At 42.1% G+C, this 21238-nt stretch overlaps 1 protein-coding gene across 1 annotated transcript; it reads right to left on the bottom strand.

Annotated features, from left to right (window-relative positions):
* Nucleotides 1–41: 41 nt before the first annotated feature.
* On the bottom strand, nucleotides 42–20649 carry naa15b (N-alpha-acetyltransferase 15, NatA auxiliary subunit b). Its single transcript, XM_035183674.2, has 20 exons — nucleotides 20412–20649; nucleotides 15841–15925; nucleotides 15645–15749; nucleotides 14501–14658; nucleotides 12834–12968; nucleotides 11562–11715; nucleotides 10780–10899; nucleotides 10570–10665; nucleotides 10349–10455; nucleotides 10144–10216; nucleotides 9817–9986; nucleotides 9551–9703; nucleotides 8438–8566; nucleotides 4640–4853; nucleotides 3714–3907; nucleotides 3514–3622; nucleotides 3325–3423; nucleotides 2976–3119; nucleotides 2632–2729; nucleotides 42–2404 (listed from the first exon to the last, which is right to left on the bottom strand). Exons 1-20 carry the CDS (start codon nucleotides 20463–20465, stop codon nucleotides 2207–2209), a joined length of 2595 nt encoding a protein of 864 aa, XP_035039565.1. The 5' UTR covers nucleotides 20466–20649; the 3' UTR covers nucleotides 42–2206.
* Between the last annotated feature and the right edge of the window lie 589 nt (nucleotides 20650–21238).

Below are 21238 nucleotides of genomic sequence, written 5' to 3'. Positions count from 1 at the left end.
GCTTCTGTGCACAATAGTTTCTGACAAAGGATGAACACCTGTTGAAACAATGATCCACAAGTGGATTTTTATTGTTATGACATTTTGGGATGTTCGCCAGTGTAGACACAAAACATGAGAGCAGGAAACCCAGTCTGAACAGATGACAGCAGATCGAAGCTGGTTAGTACAATTCTGGTTTAAAATAAAAATAAAAAAAGAGCCTTTACCTTTATCCTCAGACTCAGACTATGAGAATTATTAAAGATCAGGTTAAACAGGCCAGTAAACGTCATTCTGACATGTGAGTGAAATATTGAAGGAGCGGGTTTTTCCAGGTCATGCATGTACTTTGCAATGACAGAAAATTAGTTTTTAAAAATATAATTTTTTCTACGAAGAGTCTGTTTGTGGAAGATACGAGAGCAGTAAAATGCTAAATCTGTTCGGTCACACAAGTGATCTTTGTCTTTATCCTAGAATATGTTGTAAACAAAAAAAATGACTGAAGAGAACAAAAATATCAAAATAATTTACACCATGATAACTAACGAGTCACCTGTAGTTTTTTTTATATATTAGAAACTTGGAGAAAAATAATAAATCAGCTCAGGTTGAGTTCTGCTCCGTCTTTGAGTTGGTTATTAATACAAAACATTTGAATTATTAAACTGCATTTTATATACAGTGGCTACATCTGAGGACCAACTGTGTGATGAGCCTCAATCGAAATGCTGCGAGTCTGAACTGAGCCAGGACAAGTCTCTGTCACTGACCCAGGAACACTGCAGCTCAGTGAGGGTAACAGAGGCTACACAACGGTTTCTTTTGTTTGGTTTTAATACAAAATTCCAGAGATATCATACATCACCATCTCAGATTTCCTCTTTCACATTAGATCCCAAATTAGAGGAAAAAGGGGAAAAAATGAGATTTTTGGAGGGGGGAAAAAAGAGAGAACAGAAGTAGTAAAATAAATTCCAGATGCTCAGGCGCTTTTCTTTTTCTCGCCTTGTAACATGTTCACTTGTGTCACTGTCGGTTAGCAGGCTTTGATGCTGAACCCTGACCTTTGGAGCCCTCTGAAGTAAGACGCACTGGAGGCTAGTTTCCACGTCGATTTTGTCAGTCTGTTCATGCAGATTAAACCATTTCTACTAGTGACGACAGCAGCAACTCAAGTGACTGCCAGTAGGCCCAGTGGAACCAAATCAACCAGATGTTGAAAAACATCACCCATGATGAGCTTCATTGATCCATTAATGATAGGGAGGTGTCTACGGTATTGCTTAGATCTATCCCACTCTCTCAGAACTACGTACAAAGATAAAGAGTAGCAGTGTATTTGAAATGGAGCACAACCCACGACCTTTAAAGTTTCTCATTTTGTGCTACAAGTTGCTCCGTAATAAACAGACAAAGGATTAGATAATCCTGTGTTGAAGCAGGAACATTGAAGGAAGCACAGTCTGACCAGAAAACTGTTCATGTGAGGACTCTCTCTCTCCATGCTGCAGCCTTCCTTACACACTCCGCTGCTCTGCCACTTGTAGGTCTGTAGTTTACTGGAGCGTCACAGCAGATACAGATACACCTGTGGCCATTTGATGTCCTCTGTGTCTACGTCAGGTCCTCAGTAAGTCCTTCTGCACATCTGTCAGGGATCAGATCCACTTGCCTCAGTCCCTCGTCCCCCAGTGACAGTTGTGCCCTATTTTCATTTAAATGAGCTTTTCTTTTAAAATAAGGGGAACACGGTATGTGATGGAAGTGTGTTGAAGCAGCGCTGAGTCAAACTCGAGTGGTTGCCATCACCGTTACTTAGGAAACCGACAGTCTGTGTCACAGTTTGTCCAACAGTTTGCCATTAATTATTATTTGTTTTTATATTCAGCATTGTTGTCAGCTCAATTAAAAAAGAAAAATGACCATTCTGTTTTCTCCCTCTCCCCACCCCCTTTCCCACAAAATGACACAACCACACAAACTTCCACACACACACACACACACACGCTCTCAACAAACACACACATACACTCACACAGTCCTGATTTTCACCATGTGGGAGAGAGCCTAGCCATGCCAGGTCAGAGCCAATTAAGATGAGCCAAAGAGGAACACCCATTTTCAGCTTCCCATGTTTGGCTTTACAAAATGGCTGCCAGTCGACCACAAGGCTCTGTGCTCGGCCCAATTCCTTTTCTCAACCGCTGTTGTTCTGTTGGGCTCACATCTCGTTGGCTATCTCCTCTGTTTCCGTGGAAACATCTCCGTTGGTGATCTTGGTGTTCTCCTCGTATCCAGGGGGCATGAAAGCTAACGTGTAGGGGTAAAGCTTGTGACACTCGGCACGGTACTCTTCCACACGCTCTCTACAGTCGCCTAGGATGCCACTCCGAAGACACTCCAGCGCTTCTGTACAGATCTGAAGGGGGGGGAGGAAAAGGACAGAAATGAAGAAAAACTAAATATGTATTCAGGGGGCTGATAATCTTAATAGTCCATGTTTATTTCCTCTTGACCCATCATAAGCAACATATACATTTTTCATTAAAGGTAAACTTGTAGCTCAAGTTGGTGATACAAATTTTCTACACCATTTAATGACCGAATAATGATCTTGTCATCTAATTCCTCTCCATGAATACTAACCTGTATGGTTCTGTTGTTGAGTGACTCATCTAGTGCAGTGGCCAACTCTGCTGCCTTCATTTCTGTCGCAGAGTCCAGATACACCATCATCTTAGCAGCTGCAGGAAGGAGAGAAGAGTGAGTCTGAGAGAAAGTGTGTGTGTGTATATGTGTGTAAAATCCAAGACCAAGTCTAAAAGCAAAATTCCATCAACCACATTTAGAGGCACCAACAATAAGTTTAATGAAAAAGTCGACAATTTAAAAAAACCAATCAGACACTCTTGAGAAAAAAAATTAAGATATTTCTAATTGTTTCAGTATATTGTTCACCAAATCAGACATTATGTGTGTTTGTGACTTACCAGCCAGTCGGTGGGGTATGGAGTTGGAGTGCTTGGTGAGGTAGGCCTGGTTGAAGCTCTTAGCGTTGCTGTCTCCAAACAGCCGGGTGATCTCCTGCTTCAGCACCGTCCTGACCCCCTCTGGCAGCTCCTTACTCTCCGAGACTACAGACGAGGGAGGATGAAAACAAAGACAGAGAGATGAAAAGAACGGTGGGAGGAATGTAGAAAACAAAAGACAAGAGGCAGTGAGTAACAAGTTAGAAAAAGTAATGAATAATAAAAAACAGAATGTTAAAAACTGTTTCCAACAGCAGATTTACTACACATGGTGCAGCTGTGGCACTGTGGTGTTCAACCGCCGTCTTACCTCCTTTAAAGAAGCGTACTAAACACTGGTGTAGCCATGGGTGATCAGGGTCAATTGCCAACGCTCTTTTCACAGACTGGAGCATCAACAGGTATTTTTCTGAAAATAAGGTGAGGGACATATTACCAACACAGTGAAAACTGAAGGAAGACAGTGAAGTGACATTAAAATAAGTGAGTGTGTGCCAACCTTTCCTGAAGTAGATCTCAAAGGCCAGTAGGTGCGTGTCAATTTTGTCTTTCACCAGGTGTTTGAGAGGCATCAGGAACTTAACTGCTTCTTCCAGTGGGTTTTCTACCTGTAATGGTCACGAGGAAAATAATTTTAAATCATAAAACTTTCAACAGGACCTCAACAGATTAAGGGATCATGAGGCTTCTAACACGAACCTTGACCAGTTTGTCAGGAACAAGCTCCTCTTTGGGCCCTCCGATCTCCTCGTCATCATCCTCCTTCTTCTTCTTCTGGTTCTTTAGCAGCTTCTCCTTCTCTGCATTCTTCTTCTCCTCCTCCAGCTGGGCCTTCTTCTGGGCTCGCCGCTGCTTGTTCCTGAGCTTCTTCAGCTCTTTGTCTGAAAGGTTCGCTGGAGACAAGAAAGAACAGGGTTAATGCTTTCCTTTGTCCAGCAGAGCATTCAACACAGCATGGAACTGATCAAACAGTTCAGGTCATGTACTAATGTGAATCCAAATTTGACTATGGTTACGTTCCAAAATCCGGTGCAGTTTCCTACCGGACCAAGTCACAATGCAGATTCTGTTGCCTGAGCCATGTACTGAAATAGTTTCCCTGCTCACAGGAAACAAACATAACCACGCGTATCTAGTTAACATTAAACTTTACACTGGTGGCAACACATGCTCTTCAAAGCCCTGGCAGCCTGTAACATTTGTGGAAAAGGGTTAATAACAAAATAATTGGGAATAGAACAGGAGAGTTTGCTGACTTTCCTTCTGTGAATAAGTATTAATATTCAGTTTTGCGATACAAATACACTTGCCCCCCCCGAGAGACAGGTGCAATCCAGCAGGATTTACAAATCATTTCTTGGCTCAACATCGTGATGGCTGTCAGCCATCAGCACAACCCTGACTGAAACTGCAATTTAGTGTTAGATTTATGTAGTTCGATTAGATTTAATATATTATGCGATTTCAATTTGTTAAAAGTATTGCAGTTATTTAAATTTGAATACTTTAATAAAGTATACTTAACACTTAATGTTAAATATCACTTTCCGATTAGCCCATACGTCTTTGTGTAGGCTGACTTTACAGCCTACACAAAGACATATCTCCTGACTCTGTCCTCTCACCAGATTCGGCCTGCAGCTCCTTGCTGTCGTCAGTCAGGGGGTTGTCGTGGAGGCTCAGGTAGATCTGGATGGCAGAGATGGCTGCCTTGTAGTAGAAGGGATGCATCCGGAGCACGTCCTCTAGCTTCAGCAAGTCCACGTAGGAGCGGAGCGTCATCTTCCTCATGCAGTAGGTGTGGAAATCAAACTGGTCGTCTGTGATCTCCACAAAATGCTGGTGAGATTGGAGGGAGGAAATTTGTAAAACATACGGGATATAACCAGCACATAAAAAACTTAACATGAGTGGTTAAGGACTCTTGTTGCAACATGTGTAATTACAGGCGCATCTAAAAAAAAATTATAAAATCAGAATAGCATGAAAATGTTTCTTTAAAAAAAAAAAAAAAAGTTATATTTTTCTTCTGTCAGTTGAGGAAAGTGTAAATATTTCTTTGATATTAGCTCATAGAAGCTTAAGATAGCAGAATAATAACATTGACTGTTGGAGCTATTTACTGTTTTCTTAAGTGTTTAATAGTTAAACATGTTTATTTAGTTTTTGTTTTGTATAATATAACTAGTTAGATGATGCCTTTAAAATAATAAAAACTAATATTGTTTATCATTTAGATTAGAAAAATAAAAACTGGCAAGTGTCTCAGGGCTAAAGTTTACATATCATTTAGCTGACGCTTTCATCCAAAGCGACTTCCAATAAGTGCATTAAACCATGAGGGTACAAACCCAGAACAGCAAGAATCATGTAAATACAGTAAAGTGCTAAATGTAAGTGCTATATATAAGTGCAATTAACTTTTCTATTAAATAATATTTTTTTCTCATCATAAGAGTGGACGATGGTTATTAAACATCCTCTTCTTAACCAAGGTGTAGTTGGAAGAAATGTGTTTTTAGTCTGCGGCGGAAGATGTGTAGACTTTCTGCTGTCCTGATGTCCATGGGTAGCTCGTTTTACCATTTTGGAGCCAGGACAGCAAACAGTCGTGATTTTGTTGAGTGGGTAGCTCGCACTGAGGGAGCAACAAGCCGATTGGCCATGCAGAGCGGAGTGGACGGGCCATGGTGTAAGGTTTGACCATGTCCTGGATGTAGACTGGGCCCGATCAGTTTCGCAGCACGGTACGCAAGTACTAGTGTCTTGAAGTGGAAACGGGCAGCCACTGGTAACCAGTGATTGGAGCGGAGGGGCGGTGTAGTGTGAGTGAACTTAGGGTTGAAGACTAGTCGAGCGGCTGATAAGCTGCAGGTTTGGATAGCTCTAGCAGGTAGACCAGCCAGGAGGGAGATGAAGTAGTCTGGGCGTGAGATGACAAGAGCCTGGACCAGAATCTGTGCCGCCTTCTGAGTGAGAAGGGGGCATATTCCTCTGATGCTGTACAGCATGTATCTGAATGATCTGGTTGTTGCAGCTATGTTGGCAGTAAGGGGGAGTTGACTGGTGATAGTCAGGTCATGGGTGGGAGAGCCCTCGCCCTGGAAGGAAAAGTAGCTCGGTCTTGTCACGGTTGATTTTTATGTGGTGTGCGGACATCCACTGAGAGATGTCAGTCAGACAGGCAGAGATTCGTGCTGCTATCTGTGTTTCAGACTGGGGAAAAGAGAGAATTAGTTGGGTGTCATCTGCGTAGCTGTGGTAGGGAAATCTGTTTGAGTGAATAACAGAGCCGAGAGAGTTGGGCCCAATCCCATTTCACCCCTTCTCCCTACCCCTCCCCCTTGTTTTTGAGGGTTATCTTAACCCTTGAAACGGAGTCACCAACAGCTTTAGTTATGCTTGTGCGACAAATAAGGGTGAGCGATATTAGGAAAACATGCGATAACGTTGTTTAATATCGCGATAACGATATGACAGAGACCACAAACAGCTCCACAGCCGGGAGAAGGCGCACAGCCTGTCCGCAGCACCAGCAAGTCCGGGGCAGACACCAGGGAGCCATGCTGAATGCGCTGCTCTGAAGAAAGATTTAAGTCATCAATAAAAGAATCGATCATCTGTTACTTCCCTCAGGTTCTGTGATCATAAATAAGTTTCATAATTCTTTAATATAAATCAACCGCTCATATTGATGAATCTGACCCGGGACCAACCTGATCACTAGAGGTTTCCACAGTAGAATTTAGTCGGAGGAGGCGGAGCGAGATTTGACCGAGCGACTGTTTTCTCTTCTTATGATCTTCTTCCGACAATGATTCACTGACGGACAAACCCGTCAATGATCTGAATGTCTTTCATTTATCATTTAGGGTAGCAGGCCTCCATCTGATCGGCCAAATTCATTGACATGCAGAGCGTGAACGCGTGGCGCATGGATCATCATTATCTCGATAACGTGAGCTCACACATCGTTAAAACAACAATTACTATATTATCGTAGATGATATATATATATCGCACAACCCTAGCGACATAACTGCTCCATACGAACCTTCTTTCGAAAAAGATATAAAACAACTTACAGCAAATTACGTTCAGGCCAAGGACGAGTGTGAGTAAAATCGCTGCAGTGAACGTGACTGCCATCAGAAAAATAATACAAAATAAAGAAAAACTATTCACTTTCAAACTTCTATTTCCAAATAATATCCCAGAGTGGAGGTTAGGATCCCACTGATGTATGTAGTGATCGGTCCGATTGCTCTAAATATATAAATCCTGCGGTGACACTCGTGGGTAATGCTGCTTGATGGATGCACGCGAATGGAAGGATGAGGAGGAAACGAGGGTTCAGCGATCACAAAGATTTTTTATCCCATGATGATGACTGATCAGCTGATATAGATTCTATAGATCTGTGATCTTTGTGCGGAACTGAGTCCAGTATTAGATCGACAGACAGAACCGAACCATGCCAGTACAAACACAAGCATATGAAATAATAATGACATCACCGCTGTCCCATTAAATCGCTCTTCACCTCCAACTTACTAACAAACACATTGATGTCAGTGTCAGAGAGTTTCGCTTCCTTTTCTCATCGCTTGATGCCGTGACTGTCATGATTCACCATGGAAACCCATTGGTCAGCAGCATAATTTAATATTCATGAGGTGCTTTGCATAGATCATTTATGGTTGAATGTGGGCGTGTAGAGGACGGGGCATGAGGCAGATCCAAGTACGAACGTTTCCATGTGGACTGTGATATATATAATGAACATTGCGTTCAGGTGTGTGTGCGCACGGTTTTATAAATCTGATTTTTTTTTGTGCGCACGTACACTATTTGTATGAATCCCACGCACTGTTTTATAAATGAGGCCCCTGGTGGTTCACTGTGCCAAACGCAGCAGAAAGGTCCAGAAGGATGACCACAGAGGAGAGAGAGCACTGCCTGTAATTTATTACTTTGCAGCCAATTCATGGGGTTATCCCTAACCCAACTTCCTTGATTTTGACTTAAGACTTTTTAAGGAGCAGCGGGAACCCTTGTATCTCTTGGTCTACTTCAGTAGACACAACCACAATCATGGGTCCAAACCACATCACAATGATGGAGTAATTTTTGCTAAACGAGCCCCAACCAAGTATTGAGTGCATAAATGAACATAATTTTCAGAAGTTGGACATTTAGGTATTGTAAATCCTTTGATTAATCTTAAGAAATATTTGAATATTTGGAGAAACTACATTTTTGATTTTCATAAGCTCAAAGCGGTAATGATCAAAATGAAAAAAAAGGCAATGTGTGCAATGAATCTAGAATATAAATTAGATTAAAATAAACTTTTTTACGATATGGAAATTCTTTGAGTGCGCAGGAAGACTAGATTATGATGACAGATGGGAAGGACTCACCCTTTCGATCTCGTGGCACTTCTTGAGAGCCTCCCCAAACTTGTTCATACCCTTGTAGGCGAGTGCACACTCCGTCTGGAACCACATACACTGCATCTCATTCAGATTCTCCACCGCTGATGCTCCCTCCTAGATAAAGTGAAAACAAAAACACATCGATGAGCACAGCAAATGACATTTAAATTATTATATCAACTAATTATTTTGACATTCATAACCAAGCCATTATTATCTTTCATGTGTAGAGTTCTGTTGATAATCATGACCAGACTTGCTCAGGTTCACACTGATTGATGTTATTTGCAGACACAGCTTCTTATCTCAGAACATACTCTAGTTATAGATTTTAAAAAGGGAAAGTTCAACGTGTTTGAGTCCATAAAGACACTTAAGGAGTCTAAGGGGTAAACAATGTTGTAGCCAAGGTGACCCCTTCTTCAGACATAATAAAACATAGCATGCCTCACGTCTGAAGAAGGGGTCACTTTGGCTGCAACACTGTTTACCACAGATACTTCTGAAGTGTTTTGTGGACTCAAACACAGAATATAACAGATCTTTTTGAAAGATACAAGTTTTTGTTGTATATCACAACATAGCTTGGTACCATAACTCTACCTAAAACCATGTTACAATGAATTCATTATAATTTAAAGAAGAAAGAAAACAACATTCTTTTGTGGTACTTTAAGCTGGAGCAGATTGTAGTGGATACTTTTCTTACAGGGGAATTGTGTGAAGCTTAAAACAGTCCCTATAATCCAGTATTCATTTGTTTTTTAACCAACTCAGCTCAGCCTACAGTTCCTTTAGTAAACAAACACCCACACAGGAAACAGAGACGCCATTTGTACTTCAGACACACTATATGAAACTGAAGCTCTTTTTAACCTGGGGTCTTGATGTGATTGTAATAGTATATAATGTAAATGAGTTGCTCTGTTAATACAGAAGTCATTTTGTGTGTACACCTGTTTAAATCATAGCCTCATTAATGTTTCTAGGACAGTGTACCATGAGACTCAAGGTTTCGTTTAACGTGTAACTTTTGTTTTCAGACGTTTTGCTTGGCTCGTCAGCTGTTAGTGTGTACTTTTGTGTAGTTTTTCTCACCCGTGTGAACTTGGAACACATTTCCTCAGCCTCTTTGATCATGCCAGCTTTCAGCATGTACTTGGCACACTTGGAGTTGATGAATCTGTCAGCGGTGTCCAGAGCCTGGGCCTCATCCATCCACTGAGCGGCCTCTCTAATGTTGCCAGCATGCTGTGGGAGGGAAAAGGTCACCACAACAGTTGTGACTCAAGCCAGAAGCCGAGAACGTTTCTCAGTTACAAATGCAACAGTAAACAAACACACAAATATGCAGGATGTGTTACCTTGTAAATCTTGGCTTTGATAAGGAAGAGTTCGATGAGCGTCGGCGTGCTCTCGATGGCTGCGTTGATGTATTCTAAAGACAGTGTCTGCTGACCAATCATGTCATAGTGCTGTGCAAGGAAGTACTGCACCCAGAGCAAAGTGGTTGGTGGCTCCTCCTTTCCATCATCTGCAACAGTGCAAACAGATTCTCTAAGTTTGTCTTTACCTTGTAAACAAAAGACTACAACAGCTAAAAGTGTGTTCAGGAATTTCAAATATGCACATTACAATACATATACACTGAATATCATTGGTTCATCATTGGTATTTTTATGTTTTCTCACCGTTCACACTGAACATTCTACAGCTTTTTAATGTGGTTTCAAAGCTGACAACCAACTCCTCTATTATTGACACCTGCAAAGAGAAAGATGACAAAGTTAAGATACCTCAGCTGCAGTGGAAGAATGCATCATATCTGTTAAACTAGTATCTGTTCCTCCCTTCCTTCAGCGCATTTTATAAGATGGCTTTATGTGAAGGGCACACCTTTTCTTTGTCTTTATACAGTGATTTGAGTGTGGTGAAGACGGGCGGACAGCCTTTGCTGAAGTTCATCCTCAGATACCTGTCCAGACACTCTCTGAACTTCTCTCCTGCAGACAAACAGGGTGAGCGGGAGAGGACCCGTAATTTAGGGTTAATTTCTGAACACATGGTGTGAAATTTTAACTGAGGTTTAGCTAATAGAGATGTAATAATAGTCACACCAGCAAGAAAGTTTAGGGGCAGCCGGCGAGGAACCAGTCCTTTCGGAAACTTCTCCCAGGCATCCTCATAGATCTTTTGTCGTTCCTCTACGCTGCCTGAAAAAACATGAAAATTCAGCTTAGTGTCGACAGTTGTGCCTTTTTTATATAAAAGGACATTTCAATTGTCAGTGAGGAAAAGGTGATTTGAAAAAGAGAAATGTATCATACCTGGTTTCAAAGCATTCTCCAGGCCTCTGTAATAGGCCCAGTTTTCTGGGTTCCTCTCCTGCAGTCGACGGTAAACTTCTGTTGCTTCTTCCAGACGCCCCAACTTCAACAGTACCTCACCTACAGAAGCAAGAGAAGAGCTCTAGTGTCACAGCACACTTGTTAGAAGATGCTCACATTCACCTGTTGGAACTAAAATTAACCAACTGAAACCGTAAAAGATTTGGCCAACCTCACCTCAGTGTCACCACTCTACTAGTGTAAACTGGTGCAGAGCAAAAGGTAAATACATCTCACACCATGTACAAAAGGTAACATTAAGCCATTTACTTTAGCTTAACAAGGTCCAGTGTGTAAGATTTAGGGGTAGATGAAATATAACATTCATCATTATGTGTATAATCACCTGAAACTAGGAGTCGACCTGGTTTTGGTCCCTTGAAATCAGCCCTTTATATCTACGTCAGGATCTGGTCCACTTACCTACAGTAGCCCAGAATGGACAAACCAAACAAGAAGGCCTTTCACATGTTTACGTTACCTGAAGGTCACAGCAGGTTCCCCTCCATGCCGGAAGGGGAGGTTGAGGCGGGGGTATTCAGTTGATTGTATCTAAACCTTACACACTGGACTTTAAATTATATTCAAGGTTCTTTTAAAAGGGTGAACACATTTATACCGAAGTAACTATAGTTTCTTTGGTCTATGTGATTAAAAATTACAAATAAGGAGCATAACAGATTCTGGCTTTAATGGAGTGCATGTGAAGCACAGCGACCCACCTCGTGTCTCCTCCACTGCCAGTTTGTCGCAGATCTGCTTCTCATAGTTGGACAGATGCTCGAGTGCCTCCTTGTACAGACCAGCTTCCCTCAGCACCTGGTTCTGGTACAGCAGCAGCTCGCTGTACTCGTAGTCCACTTTGTCTGGAGACGTCTGGACAGACAACATGAAAGAGTAAACAGAGTTACGTTTTTTTTGTTGGCTTCGTTTATCAGGTAACATAATGACTGTGTCATGCAGATATAGGAGAGAGAAAGGGATAGAGGGGGGATAGAGCTACAGCTAATCCAAAGAATATAAGGAAATACTGAAAGGGCGAAGACCCGCATGAGCATCGGAGAGGTGTTTCAATTGTAGAGAGACCATCAAGAGCTGAAAGGGATAAAGAGGTTGCTCTCATTTTCCCATTTGCTTATATCTGTGATGGCTAATTCCAACTTGTTGAGATCATTGGTTCACCGTGGCAATACTTGTGCATGAATGTGGGAGGTGGAGTCATGAAGGGAGGGGTGTACCTGTTTTGGTCTTGAGTTCATTTTCTGTATGTAAGGTTTTTTCCTAGATAAATTAATCCTCCACGCAGTTGACATAACTGATCATTAAAATACATTGAGAGATGTTGGTCAGATTATTAATGTGTTGGTATGAAGGATGTTTTTCTAAAGGGATGATGACTTAGATAATAGACCGTGGTGACTTCTTGATAGAAGTGATCAGAGTGCTTATAAAGCCCAAATTATTAAATTGCCATTAGAATAATATAAAAGGCTGAATGACTGACAGTGGCGTCAGAGTGGTTGACACTGTGTATGAGACAAACTGAGAAATTACTGGAGCTACTGGGTATTTTTTCTGTTCAGTAAATTCTGCATAATTCTTCTGAGAATATGTGCATTTGCCTTGTCACACCAGCTTGTTGTATTACGCAGATGTGACAGAGGCAGGAAGCAGACTGGTCTTATCAGGGTCACACTAGAGAAAGAGACAGAGTGAGCCAGAGCTCTGCTGTGGTTGAGAGCGATGCACACCCATATTTAAGAGGAAACCTGACTGGCCACAAAGCACTGTAACTGATGCATCGATTAGATAGTCAGACACCTACGACACAACAAGAAATGTGAACAGTTCTGTTACTCATTTTACACTGCAGTGTCTGCAGTATACTCCATATTCATGGCCCTTTGTTAAACCAGTTTTTCACTTCTGACACAACATGAAGGATGAAAAGGATATTGACTCTCTCCAAGTGCTAAACCTTGATTGTGTCTAACCTGTTGTGTTTTCCTGAACTCCTCAATAATCTTTGCAGCCATCTCGTAGTCTTCCAGGAGGTGATAGGCGATGGCATAGCCAATCCAGGAAGCCCGCTGGGCTGGACGCAGCTGCAACAGCTGGTACCGTGTCTCCTAAAGAAAGAATGAAGACAGAGTTTTAGTTTAGCCATGTTGAACATCAGAAACTACTAGGGCTGCCCCAAATGCCTCAAAGCTTCAACTGTTACCATGGTCACTGTCTTCCAAATCAGTATTTGAAGGTTGTAATTGTATTTATTATTGTTACCTCTGCCAAGTAGGTTATGTTTTCACCCGTCCATTTATTTGTTGGTTTGTTTGATGCAAGCATGAATATACACAAAAAGTACTGGATGGATTACCATTAAACTTGGAAGGATGTGATAACTGTGGAGAAAGGGGTGTTTTGATGGATATTGACTTAAAGGGGACATAGCATGCAAATTCCACTTTGTTAGTGCTTCTACACATTAATGTGGGTATCTGGCATGTCTACCAACCCAAAAACTCTGGGAAAAAAATACTCGCGCGTTTTGTTATGGTTCCTCTAAGTCAGAAACGTCATGCTTGAGTGACTCGATTGAGCTTCCTGGGTTTTGTGTTGTAACAAGGCACTGGAAGTCTCCCTACATGGTCTTGGCCCACCCCCCACCTAAGGAATTTAAGGGGACTGTTGGGCTTTGGAGGAGGTATGTGCTCTTTTGAGTGGCATTCTAGTTTGAATAGCCCATGATAGCCCAATAAGAAATAGTATTCCAATATTATGCATTATGCATCATTATTAATCATCATTTATTCTCACAAAAGGACATTTTTGATATAGTAATAGTTTTGTGTGTAACAGTGCTATCTAGTGTTACCAGCGCGAGTACATGCGACATGCTCATAAATTACGACAAGATAAGCAAGATGTGGAGTCCCAGTTTTGTTAAGATGATCCCCAAAAAGTCGAGTGCCAGATGTACAGAAGGAAACTGATCTACTGCAACACCCCCACCCCACAGTCCTGCTGCAATGTTGTGAGAAATGATTAAACTTCGCTCCTGTCCTGTCTGTGTAACCCCTCTCTCATATGTAGCCTAACGGACTGAAAACGTGTAGCGGGACAGAAAAACAGGGAAAAGTGGGACGACGGTTGGCAGCGCAAGGTTTTGCTGATTCATGGTATTGACACCAGAATATTGCAAGTCTAATACAGTGTGACTCCGAGCCCCTCCCTTCTCCCTCTCTCATCCATATCTTGAATCCTTTCAACCAGACTTTCATGTTGCCGTTTCCCACCTCACACTAAATAAACATCTAAATCACAGGCCGTGTCCCATGAGAGCTGTTCTAAATTGTGATGACTGACTGAAACCTGATATCTGCATCCTTTCCAAATCAGAGCCATACTGTGCCTTGTACCAGTCACATCGACCGATGGGAGTGTGTGAATTCAGGAAAGTTCTTCAGCCACAGTCTGTTTTGTTCTTGTATTAAAAAGAAAAGTTGCGATATTTTTACAATCTTCTTTTCACAGTTGGGTTTTAGAATCTAGAGGTGTCCCTCTGTGGCTGACAATGTGCTGTTGCCTTTTCATTTGCTTTATAGCAACATAAAGGGTTGCTATAAACCCTTTCATTCAGAGACCCTCATTCAGTGCTCACCCTGTAGCCCTCCAGGTCTCGCATCTGGATCTGAAGCAGAGACAGGTCTCGCAGGATCTGCAGGTTGTCCTTGTCCCACTTCAGAGCGTTGCGGTAACACTTGATGGCCTCATCGTACTTCTTATCCGAGCGCTGCAGTAGGCCATAAACGTGCCAGCCTGGGACAGGAAGTTAAGGAACATAACACACACACACAAAGACAGTCCATACAATCTGATGTTATCAAACTAATATTAGAAGGGAGGTCATGTTTGGGTTGGTCCAATTTCAATAAAGTTGTGTCAACACATGCTCACTGTTGCTTGTGTATTGATCCCAAAGAGAAAATTAAGTCCAGGATCAACAATGACGATTCTTTAGAAACTACAACTCATTCTTCGAACAAACAATTTAATTAGGTTTAATAAACTGCTGAACTACACCCCCACAGTGTTACTAAGCGTATATATACATTAAAGATTGTGGACACAGCTAACAGATTTTTATTTAACTTTATCTTCAACATAATAGAAAATTGAGGCAGGGTGAGACATGAGAAAATGATAAGCGAATGATAAAGCTATCATTCAATTACACTGACCGATTACAGAGACAAACTAATGGACTTCTATCATACTTCAAATTAAATTGAAAATTAAAAAAAATGCAGTGGCCAATCGTTAAATTATTTGAATAAATTAGTGGACCAAATAGTCAGTTGATTTTAGACGTTTCCCAAATTCAGTAATGACCATGAAAAAAAAAAAAAAGAGCCACTGATTAGATATGACCAAAAACAAATTAATTCTAATGTTACAACTATACATGACAGACTCAGCAGTGTGTCTGCTCAGAAATACTATAGGTTGACTTTAGACAGAGCTCGGGGAGCTGGCAGTTATTGACTGGAAATGTGTACAGATGTCTCTCTGGCCTGGGAGTAAGAGAGAGACAGAAGAAGAGCAGAAGAGGGAGAATATGATTGTGCTGCACGGAGACAAGAGCTCCTCTACAATGTGCAGCAGCTCAAGGTCCTGTGGAATCTATTACACACACGTTCACCAATTTTACAAAAAGACGCTGCAAAAAATTCGAAGAACAACTTCTACAACTTAGAGCATATCTCCTTCACCAACACACATGATCCGTCTCTGTGCAAGGATACAGACGTGGCTCCGGAGGTCATTGCGCAGGCCTCTTCTCACCAGGTCGTAGGCCTCCTCCTTCTTCCCCAGACAGTTAAGGGTCAAGCCCTTCATTGCCAGGGTCTCTGAAAAAGAAGACACAGCAACACAAAACACTTAGGGATACAGAGAATGAAAAGAACACATTTTCTATACATCCAAACTTCTGCTGCTTACCTCCATGCTCTGCGAACTTGGGGTTGGACAGGATTTGTTTGCAGAACTTGAGCCCGTTTCGGTACTGTTTGTGTTCGTAACATCGCTGTCAAAGGGAAGGAGAGACAAATAATATTAGTCCAAGAGAGAGGGATGATTCAGAGAGAACAAAGTGTAACACTCATGTTGGCGTTCACAGCCTTGTCCTGACTTATACCAACAAGCTCACTTCAGCAGGATCCACTTGATTACTCTACTGTACATGACAGAAATTGAGAAAATGACGCAGGCCTTTATTCCACATTTTGAGATCCACGCTGGTGGAACACAGGGAAGGGCCTCAAGGCAAGAAGTTCAAATTCAAACTAAAACTTGTATAGGGAAATTAAATGACCTTAAAAAACAAAAACACAAGTCACGACTTTAAAGTTCTGATCACAAACTCAGATTAGAAGAACGTTAGCTGAAGTCTCCCAAATCTTACTGCACAAAAGCAACAAACTAGAAATATACTCAGAGATTCTGCATGTAGTCTTACATAATCAATATGGGCATCATTGTTAAAATGTGTAAATATCAAGTTCTAACTTTATTGAATTACAAAATGATGAATGCCACAGTAAAAAGGAGACCTGATAAGTATATTGTATGGGCAAGTGGGTTGCAGCAATTGAGGAAAGTGTAAAAAATCGTTCATACATTAACATTAAGCTAAAACTTTGATGCAATGCTGTGACCTTGACCTTTGACAGACCCTTCACTCAAATCAACTTGTCGTGTTTAATCCAAACTAGATTAAAACTGCCTGAGTTATCACTGTGACAGACCAATACTACAGACAGACTATTCATACAAATATTAAATATGCTTTTCACATAACCAAGATTAATGTTGAAACATTCTTATCAGGATAAAAGACAAAATATTAGACTACCTCAGAGATCAAAGCTTAAGGGATTACCGGCATTTTGTCCTAAAGTTATATTTAGGTATGCACAGTAAATAGTACATAAACACCACCACCACTCTTTATAAGCTGATGACCGACAGCCATGGGAGATAGTGTGTGTGTGAGAGTGAGAGAGAGAGCGGGTTATGGTGGCAGATGGCCTTCCCTTGTGCCACCACTGACTTCACTAATGGTGAAAAAAGATGATGTCAACTTAACATGCGGGAGCCAAGGTCGCTAATGAAATTACAAGTAATTCACTGCTGAGCCAAGTGAAGGATCAAACCATTCACTGAGACATAGGGCTGGAGGACACAGGAAACATGTCCTACGTCCTGTCAGTTGGTTTATGTACATGTACATAAAGCACTCTAGGTGAAGTGTACATATGAAGGACAATGTGCAGCAAAATTGTGCATGCTGGCGCAAAACAGTTGCATGTGTTAGATGACCATCTGCTCAGTGGTGTAAGGAGCTAATGGATACACACTGAGACACACAACCAGCTATATCTGTATCAATGGGACAACCTTCTGATTTATGAACAGCCATTTCGTTCCAGACGCAGAATCTAAACTAGAAGGAATTATAACAACACCACAAAGTAGTTTGTGAACTTGTGTAAATATTTGCTCCAGGGCATCACATCATTACCCTGATTTATTCTATGATCTACACATTGACAAGCAGGAACAATGCCTCAGCTTTGCATTAAGTCTTGAGTAATAAATCTTCTTTCCTCTATGGAAAAGCAAAGAAAACCACTGTAAAGGAAGGTGTGAATTTTCTTCACTGCAAATCCCACAGAGAAAAGATAGCATTAACCAGAGTCTTGTAATGTGCATTGTAGCATTAACAGTCAAACCACTGAACAAGAACTGTATACGCTGATAACACTTGAAAAACTAAACTTCAAAATCTATAATTCACATTCAACATTTCAAGTTTTTAGACTTTGAGCAAGAAGTCGTGCATGCATTATGCAAGTATACTGATGCTACTACAGACACAAATACTGCACCGTACATTTCATGTAAATTTAGCAACATTAACACCACCAGCTGTGCTTATCCAGCATGTTCTCTGCCTCACCCAAAATAACTCAGCCCCCTGAGTTACAGAGAGTGTGTCAGAGCGGCGGCTCTAAGCCACCGGGCTCGCTGCAACGAGCGACAGGGTCAAACATTCAGGGAAACATATCAAATCTTTTTCTAAAGCGCTGATGCCACATTTACGACATGTTAGAAAGGAAGGCAATGATGAGGAAAACTGTTGTGGTTGGGTTTCAGCTAAGTTGAGGCATTCGTGATCGCAGGTGTTTCAGGCCCATGTTATGCAGAACAAAATATTTAAGCTATCTGAAACCCAAGCCTACGCATAATACATGTAGATAGTCTAGGAAAAAACACTTCAAACCACAGTTAGACTCATTTCCATTCTGTTACTACTGTCCCCCAACATGTTGAGCTCCGGGCAACTCTTTGAGTCAGGATTTCATAATTCTTCAAAGTTATCCCTGCAGCAATATTTTTGTCTTATGTCTACATGACTGCAGTGAACTTCAGGATTGTGTCCACTTGTAACACCGTTTTATCATTTGATGATATAACTGAGGGAGAGATTAGGAGAGCTCGGTTTGACAACTTTAGCAAGAATGTGATGTTTATGAAAATTGCTCTTTTAATGAAATGAATGGAGCAAGGCCCAACTTTAGCTTGGGCTAAAACTGAGGAAAAAGTGTCTCCCCTTTCCCTGAAAGAACTAAATTGAAACTCTTCCAACTCCACTGCCATGCGGAGGTTGGACAACTGCCAGCTTCTAATAATGCATTTGGGCACCCGGTCTGGGAAAGCAAAAAAATAAAAGAGGGGTGTGGTCACATCCAAACTCCAGCCTGTTTCAAGTCTCATATCACCTTCCCGCTGCAGAGAGGTTCATGGCAGGGATTTTATTTTGGGCATCGTCATTCACACAACAATAACCTCAACCAGATTAAAATATTTCAGACTCCTTAAGTACAGACAAGACCAGACAAGATCAAGTGTTTCTGGTGATTTTTTAGGACAAAGATTACATCATGAAACTTTTAAATATCTACACCCTGTCTGCACTGTTGAACGATGCAAACGTTTTTCGCCTTAATTCACCAATGTAGTGTTCTGTGATGTTAGAACAAAATCAGAACTATGTTCTACTGGAAATATACAATAATTTAAGTTTTATTTATGGATAAACTGTCAAAGTGGAGTGTGAAATCTGTAAAAACACACAGTGAGTCCTGATAACAGTTCAGGGAAAGGCAGTGCCTGTTGAGGTATGCAGCAAATACAGAGCAACTTCTCAAGATCATGTAGAAGTCACAGGTCTGTTTTCCCTGCTACAGGTAGAGCAGATGAAAGCCAGTCCTCTGCCAGTGGGCTGATAAACATCCACTAACACCCAGCAGAGCTCCTGACATTCAAGATTACGTCAAAATCAAATATTTATCTGAACCAGTTAGTGACAATGAGCTGATCTTTGTCCAAATCCCACATTGTGCAGTTCCTAGAAAGTGCTCGACAGGAGATACATGCAGAAATGTTTATCAACACACATCAACAACCATGCCCATGTCAGCAGGAGAGGGAGACTGGTTTCAATGCAGTTGAAACTACGCTGAGTTCACGGACAGCTCGCCTTCCGTCCCACTGTAAAAACATGCGAGCGACATTTAAACCAACCTTAAACATTCACTCTTTCCTTTGACCTACATTAAACTGTGTGCAGGCTGCAGACAGACAGCGGGGCGACACAGGGACTCACATGGGAGAGATGGATGGATGATGGGTGGGTTGCTAGCTGCCAGAGCAGAGCAGGCCTGAAGCACATCAGATTTGCTGACACAGTCACACCGGTGCTTCCCCAACTACCCCTGGTTTCCACACATGCTCTGGCAGTTTAACTTAATCCCACCCGGACCGGGGGCGGTGGTGTGAGCAGGCTGAGGTCCCACTCTCACAGATTAACACTGGCAGTGACCTAAAGTCTGCTAGACCTGAGATGTGTGTGCGGCTAGCGTTAGCCGATTAGCTAACGTCAAATGGCCAGTCTGTGAGCTCGGATTGCAGGTTAACATAGACCAAGTGTAGCACATAACAAACGTGCAGCTACACACAGCTAAATGCACATGCTTAGCATTCAGCTAACAGCAAAGCGAGTACCACAACATTAACAATAACAAACAGCGAGGGACGCTGACAAAACACCAAACACGAATGTTGCACTAGCTAGCTTGTTAGCCATCGTGGGAGCTAGCGTTACCGCTAAGTTGTGTTAGACAAGCGGTGAGGCCCGTCTCAGCCAACTAGCCGGGTCTGGTTGTTTAAACCAGGACTAATGTTTTATTACAGCAGGGAAATTAAAACACAGTCAGAATAACAACAGTAAGTCAACAACCACTGCAGCTGGACGTTACAGTGACAGTGCATATCAGGGCCGGGCTAGCTAACTCATTCAATGATGCCATTTCGCTAGCCAACCGAGGCTAATGCTAACGCCGGACAGCTACACCGACACTGAGCGAAACACCGACGGACCTCTCGGCTCGCCCCCCGCTCGCAGTGAGCGGAGCTGCGGTTCCGCGGCTCCTCGGCGGCCCACTCACCAGAATCCTCTTGAAGAGAGCGTTCTCTTTCGGCGGCAGAGTAACTGTCGGCATCGTTGCGGTTGGGATCCGTTTCCCCCTCGACCTCAGCACATGTAGCTAAAGTTAGCCCGGGTAGTCCAGACGAGTCGAGCTGAGTGGTGGCCCTGGATCGCCTGATTCCGCCTGGTTCAGCCGCTCGATTGCTCCGTTTTCTCGGCGCACTCAACTTCCTCCTCACGTGGGGGTGGAAACCCAGGAAACCGTTTAAAATGGCGGCGGCAGCGCTCCGCACATGTCAGAGCGGAGAGGACAAAGTTAGAGAGCCCTCCCCACGTGGAAAGACAATAAATACTCTGCCTACTGGATCTGCCGCCTAATTCAGAATTGAATGGGTTCTTCCATGGCCCATGGGCACATCTTTCCACAACATATTTCCACCAAGTTTCCTGGTATATCGTCCTGTGGTTTATATGTAATTCTGCTAATTATCAGACAAAACAATATATACTTTCATGCCTCCAAAATAAGTTTCAATAAATAAACTGTCTTCCTGGCGGGTGGCGGGTTTAAAGTGGATATGTTGTTTGAGGTCCCGACCCCCATAATAATGGTGCCAGAGACTTAGGACCCCCATTATCCCAGAGGATATTGATTTTACATTTATATTTCATTCAGCAGTTTAAGCCAGTTATCAAACATCTTCTTTGTGCACATGTTGTAAGACATCCTGTGGTTCTATAAATGATCCTGCTGCAACTGATGCTATGACTAGTCTGTCATAACCTCAGGGGTTAAATTGAACTATTATTATGTTTATTTCTTTATACAATCACAACAAAAAAATG

Source organism: Hippoglossus stenolepis, chromosome 2, assembly GCF_022539355.2.
Source record: "Hippoglossus stenolepis isolate QCI-W04-F060 chromosome 2, HSTE1.2, whole genome shotgun sequence".
Lineage (NCBI taxonomy): Eukaryota > Metazoa > Chordata > Actinopteri > Pleuronectiformes > Pleuronectidae > Hippoglossus > Hippoglossus stenolepis.
Note: the sequence above shows the minus strand (reverse complement) of the source record. Positions and strands in the feature narration are given on the sequence as shown.

Bases quoted from the DNA above. Each gene is read 5' to 3' on its own strand.
- naa15b (XM_035183674.2), bottom strand. From the start codon at position 20,465: ATGCCGACAGTTACTCTGCCGCCGAAAGAGAACGCTCTCTTCAAGAGG. The intron at 15,750-15,840 runs GTAAGCAGCAGA...CTTCTTTTTCAG, and splicing joins CAAGTTCGCAGAGCATGGAG to AGACCCTGGCAATGAAGGGC. The intron at 3,908-4,639 runs GTGAGAGGACAG...TCTTGTCTCCAG, and splicing joins GGAGCTGCAGGCCGAATCTG to CGAACCTTTCAGACAAAGAG.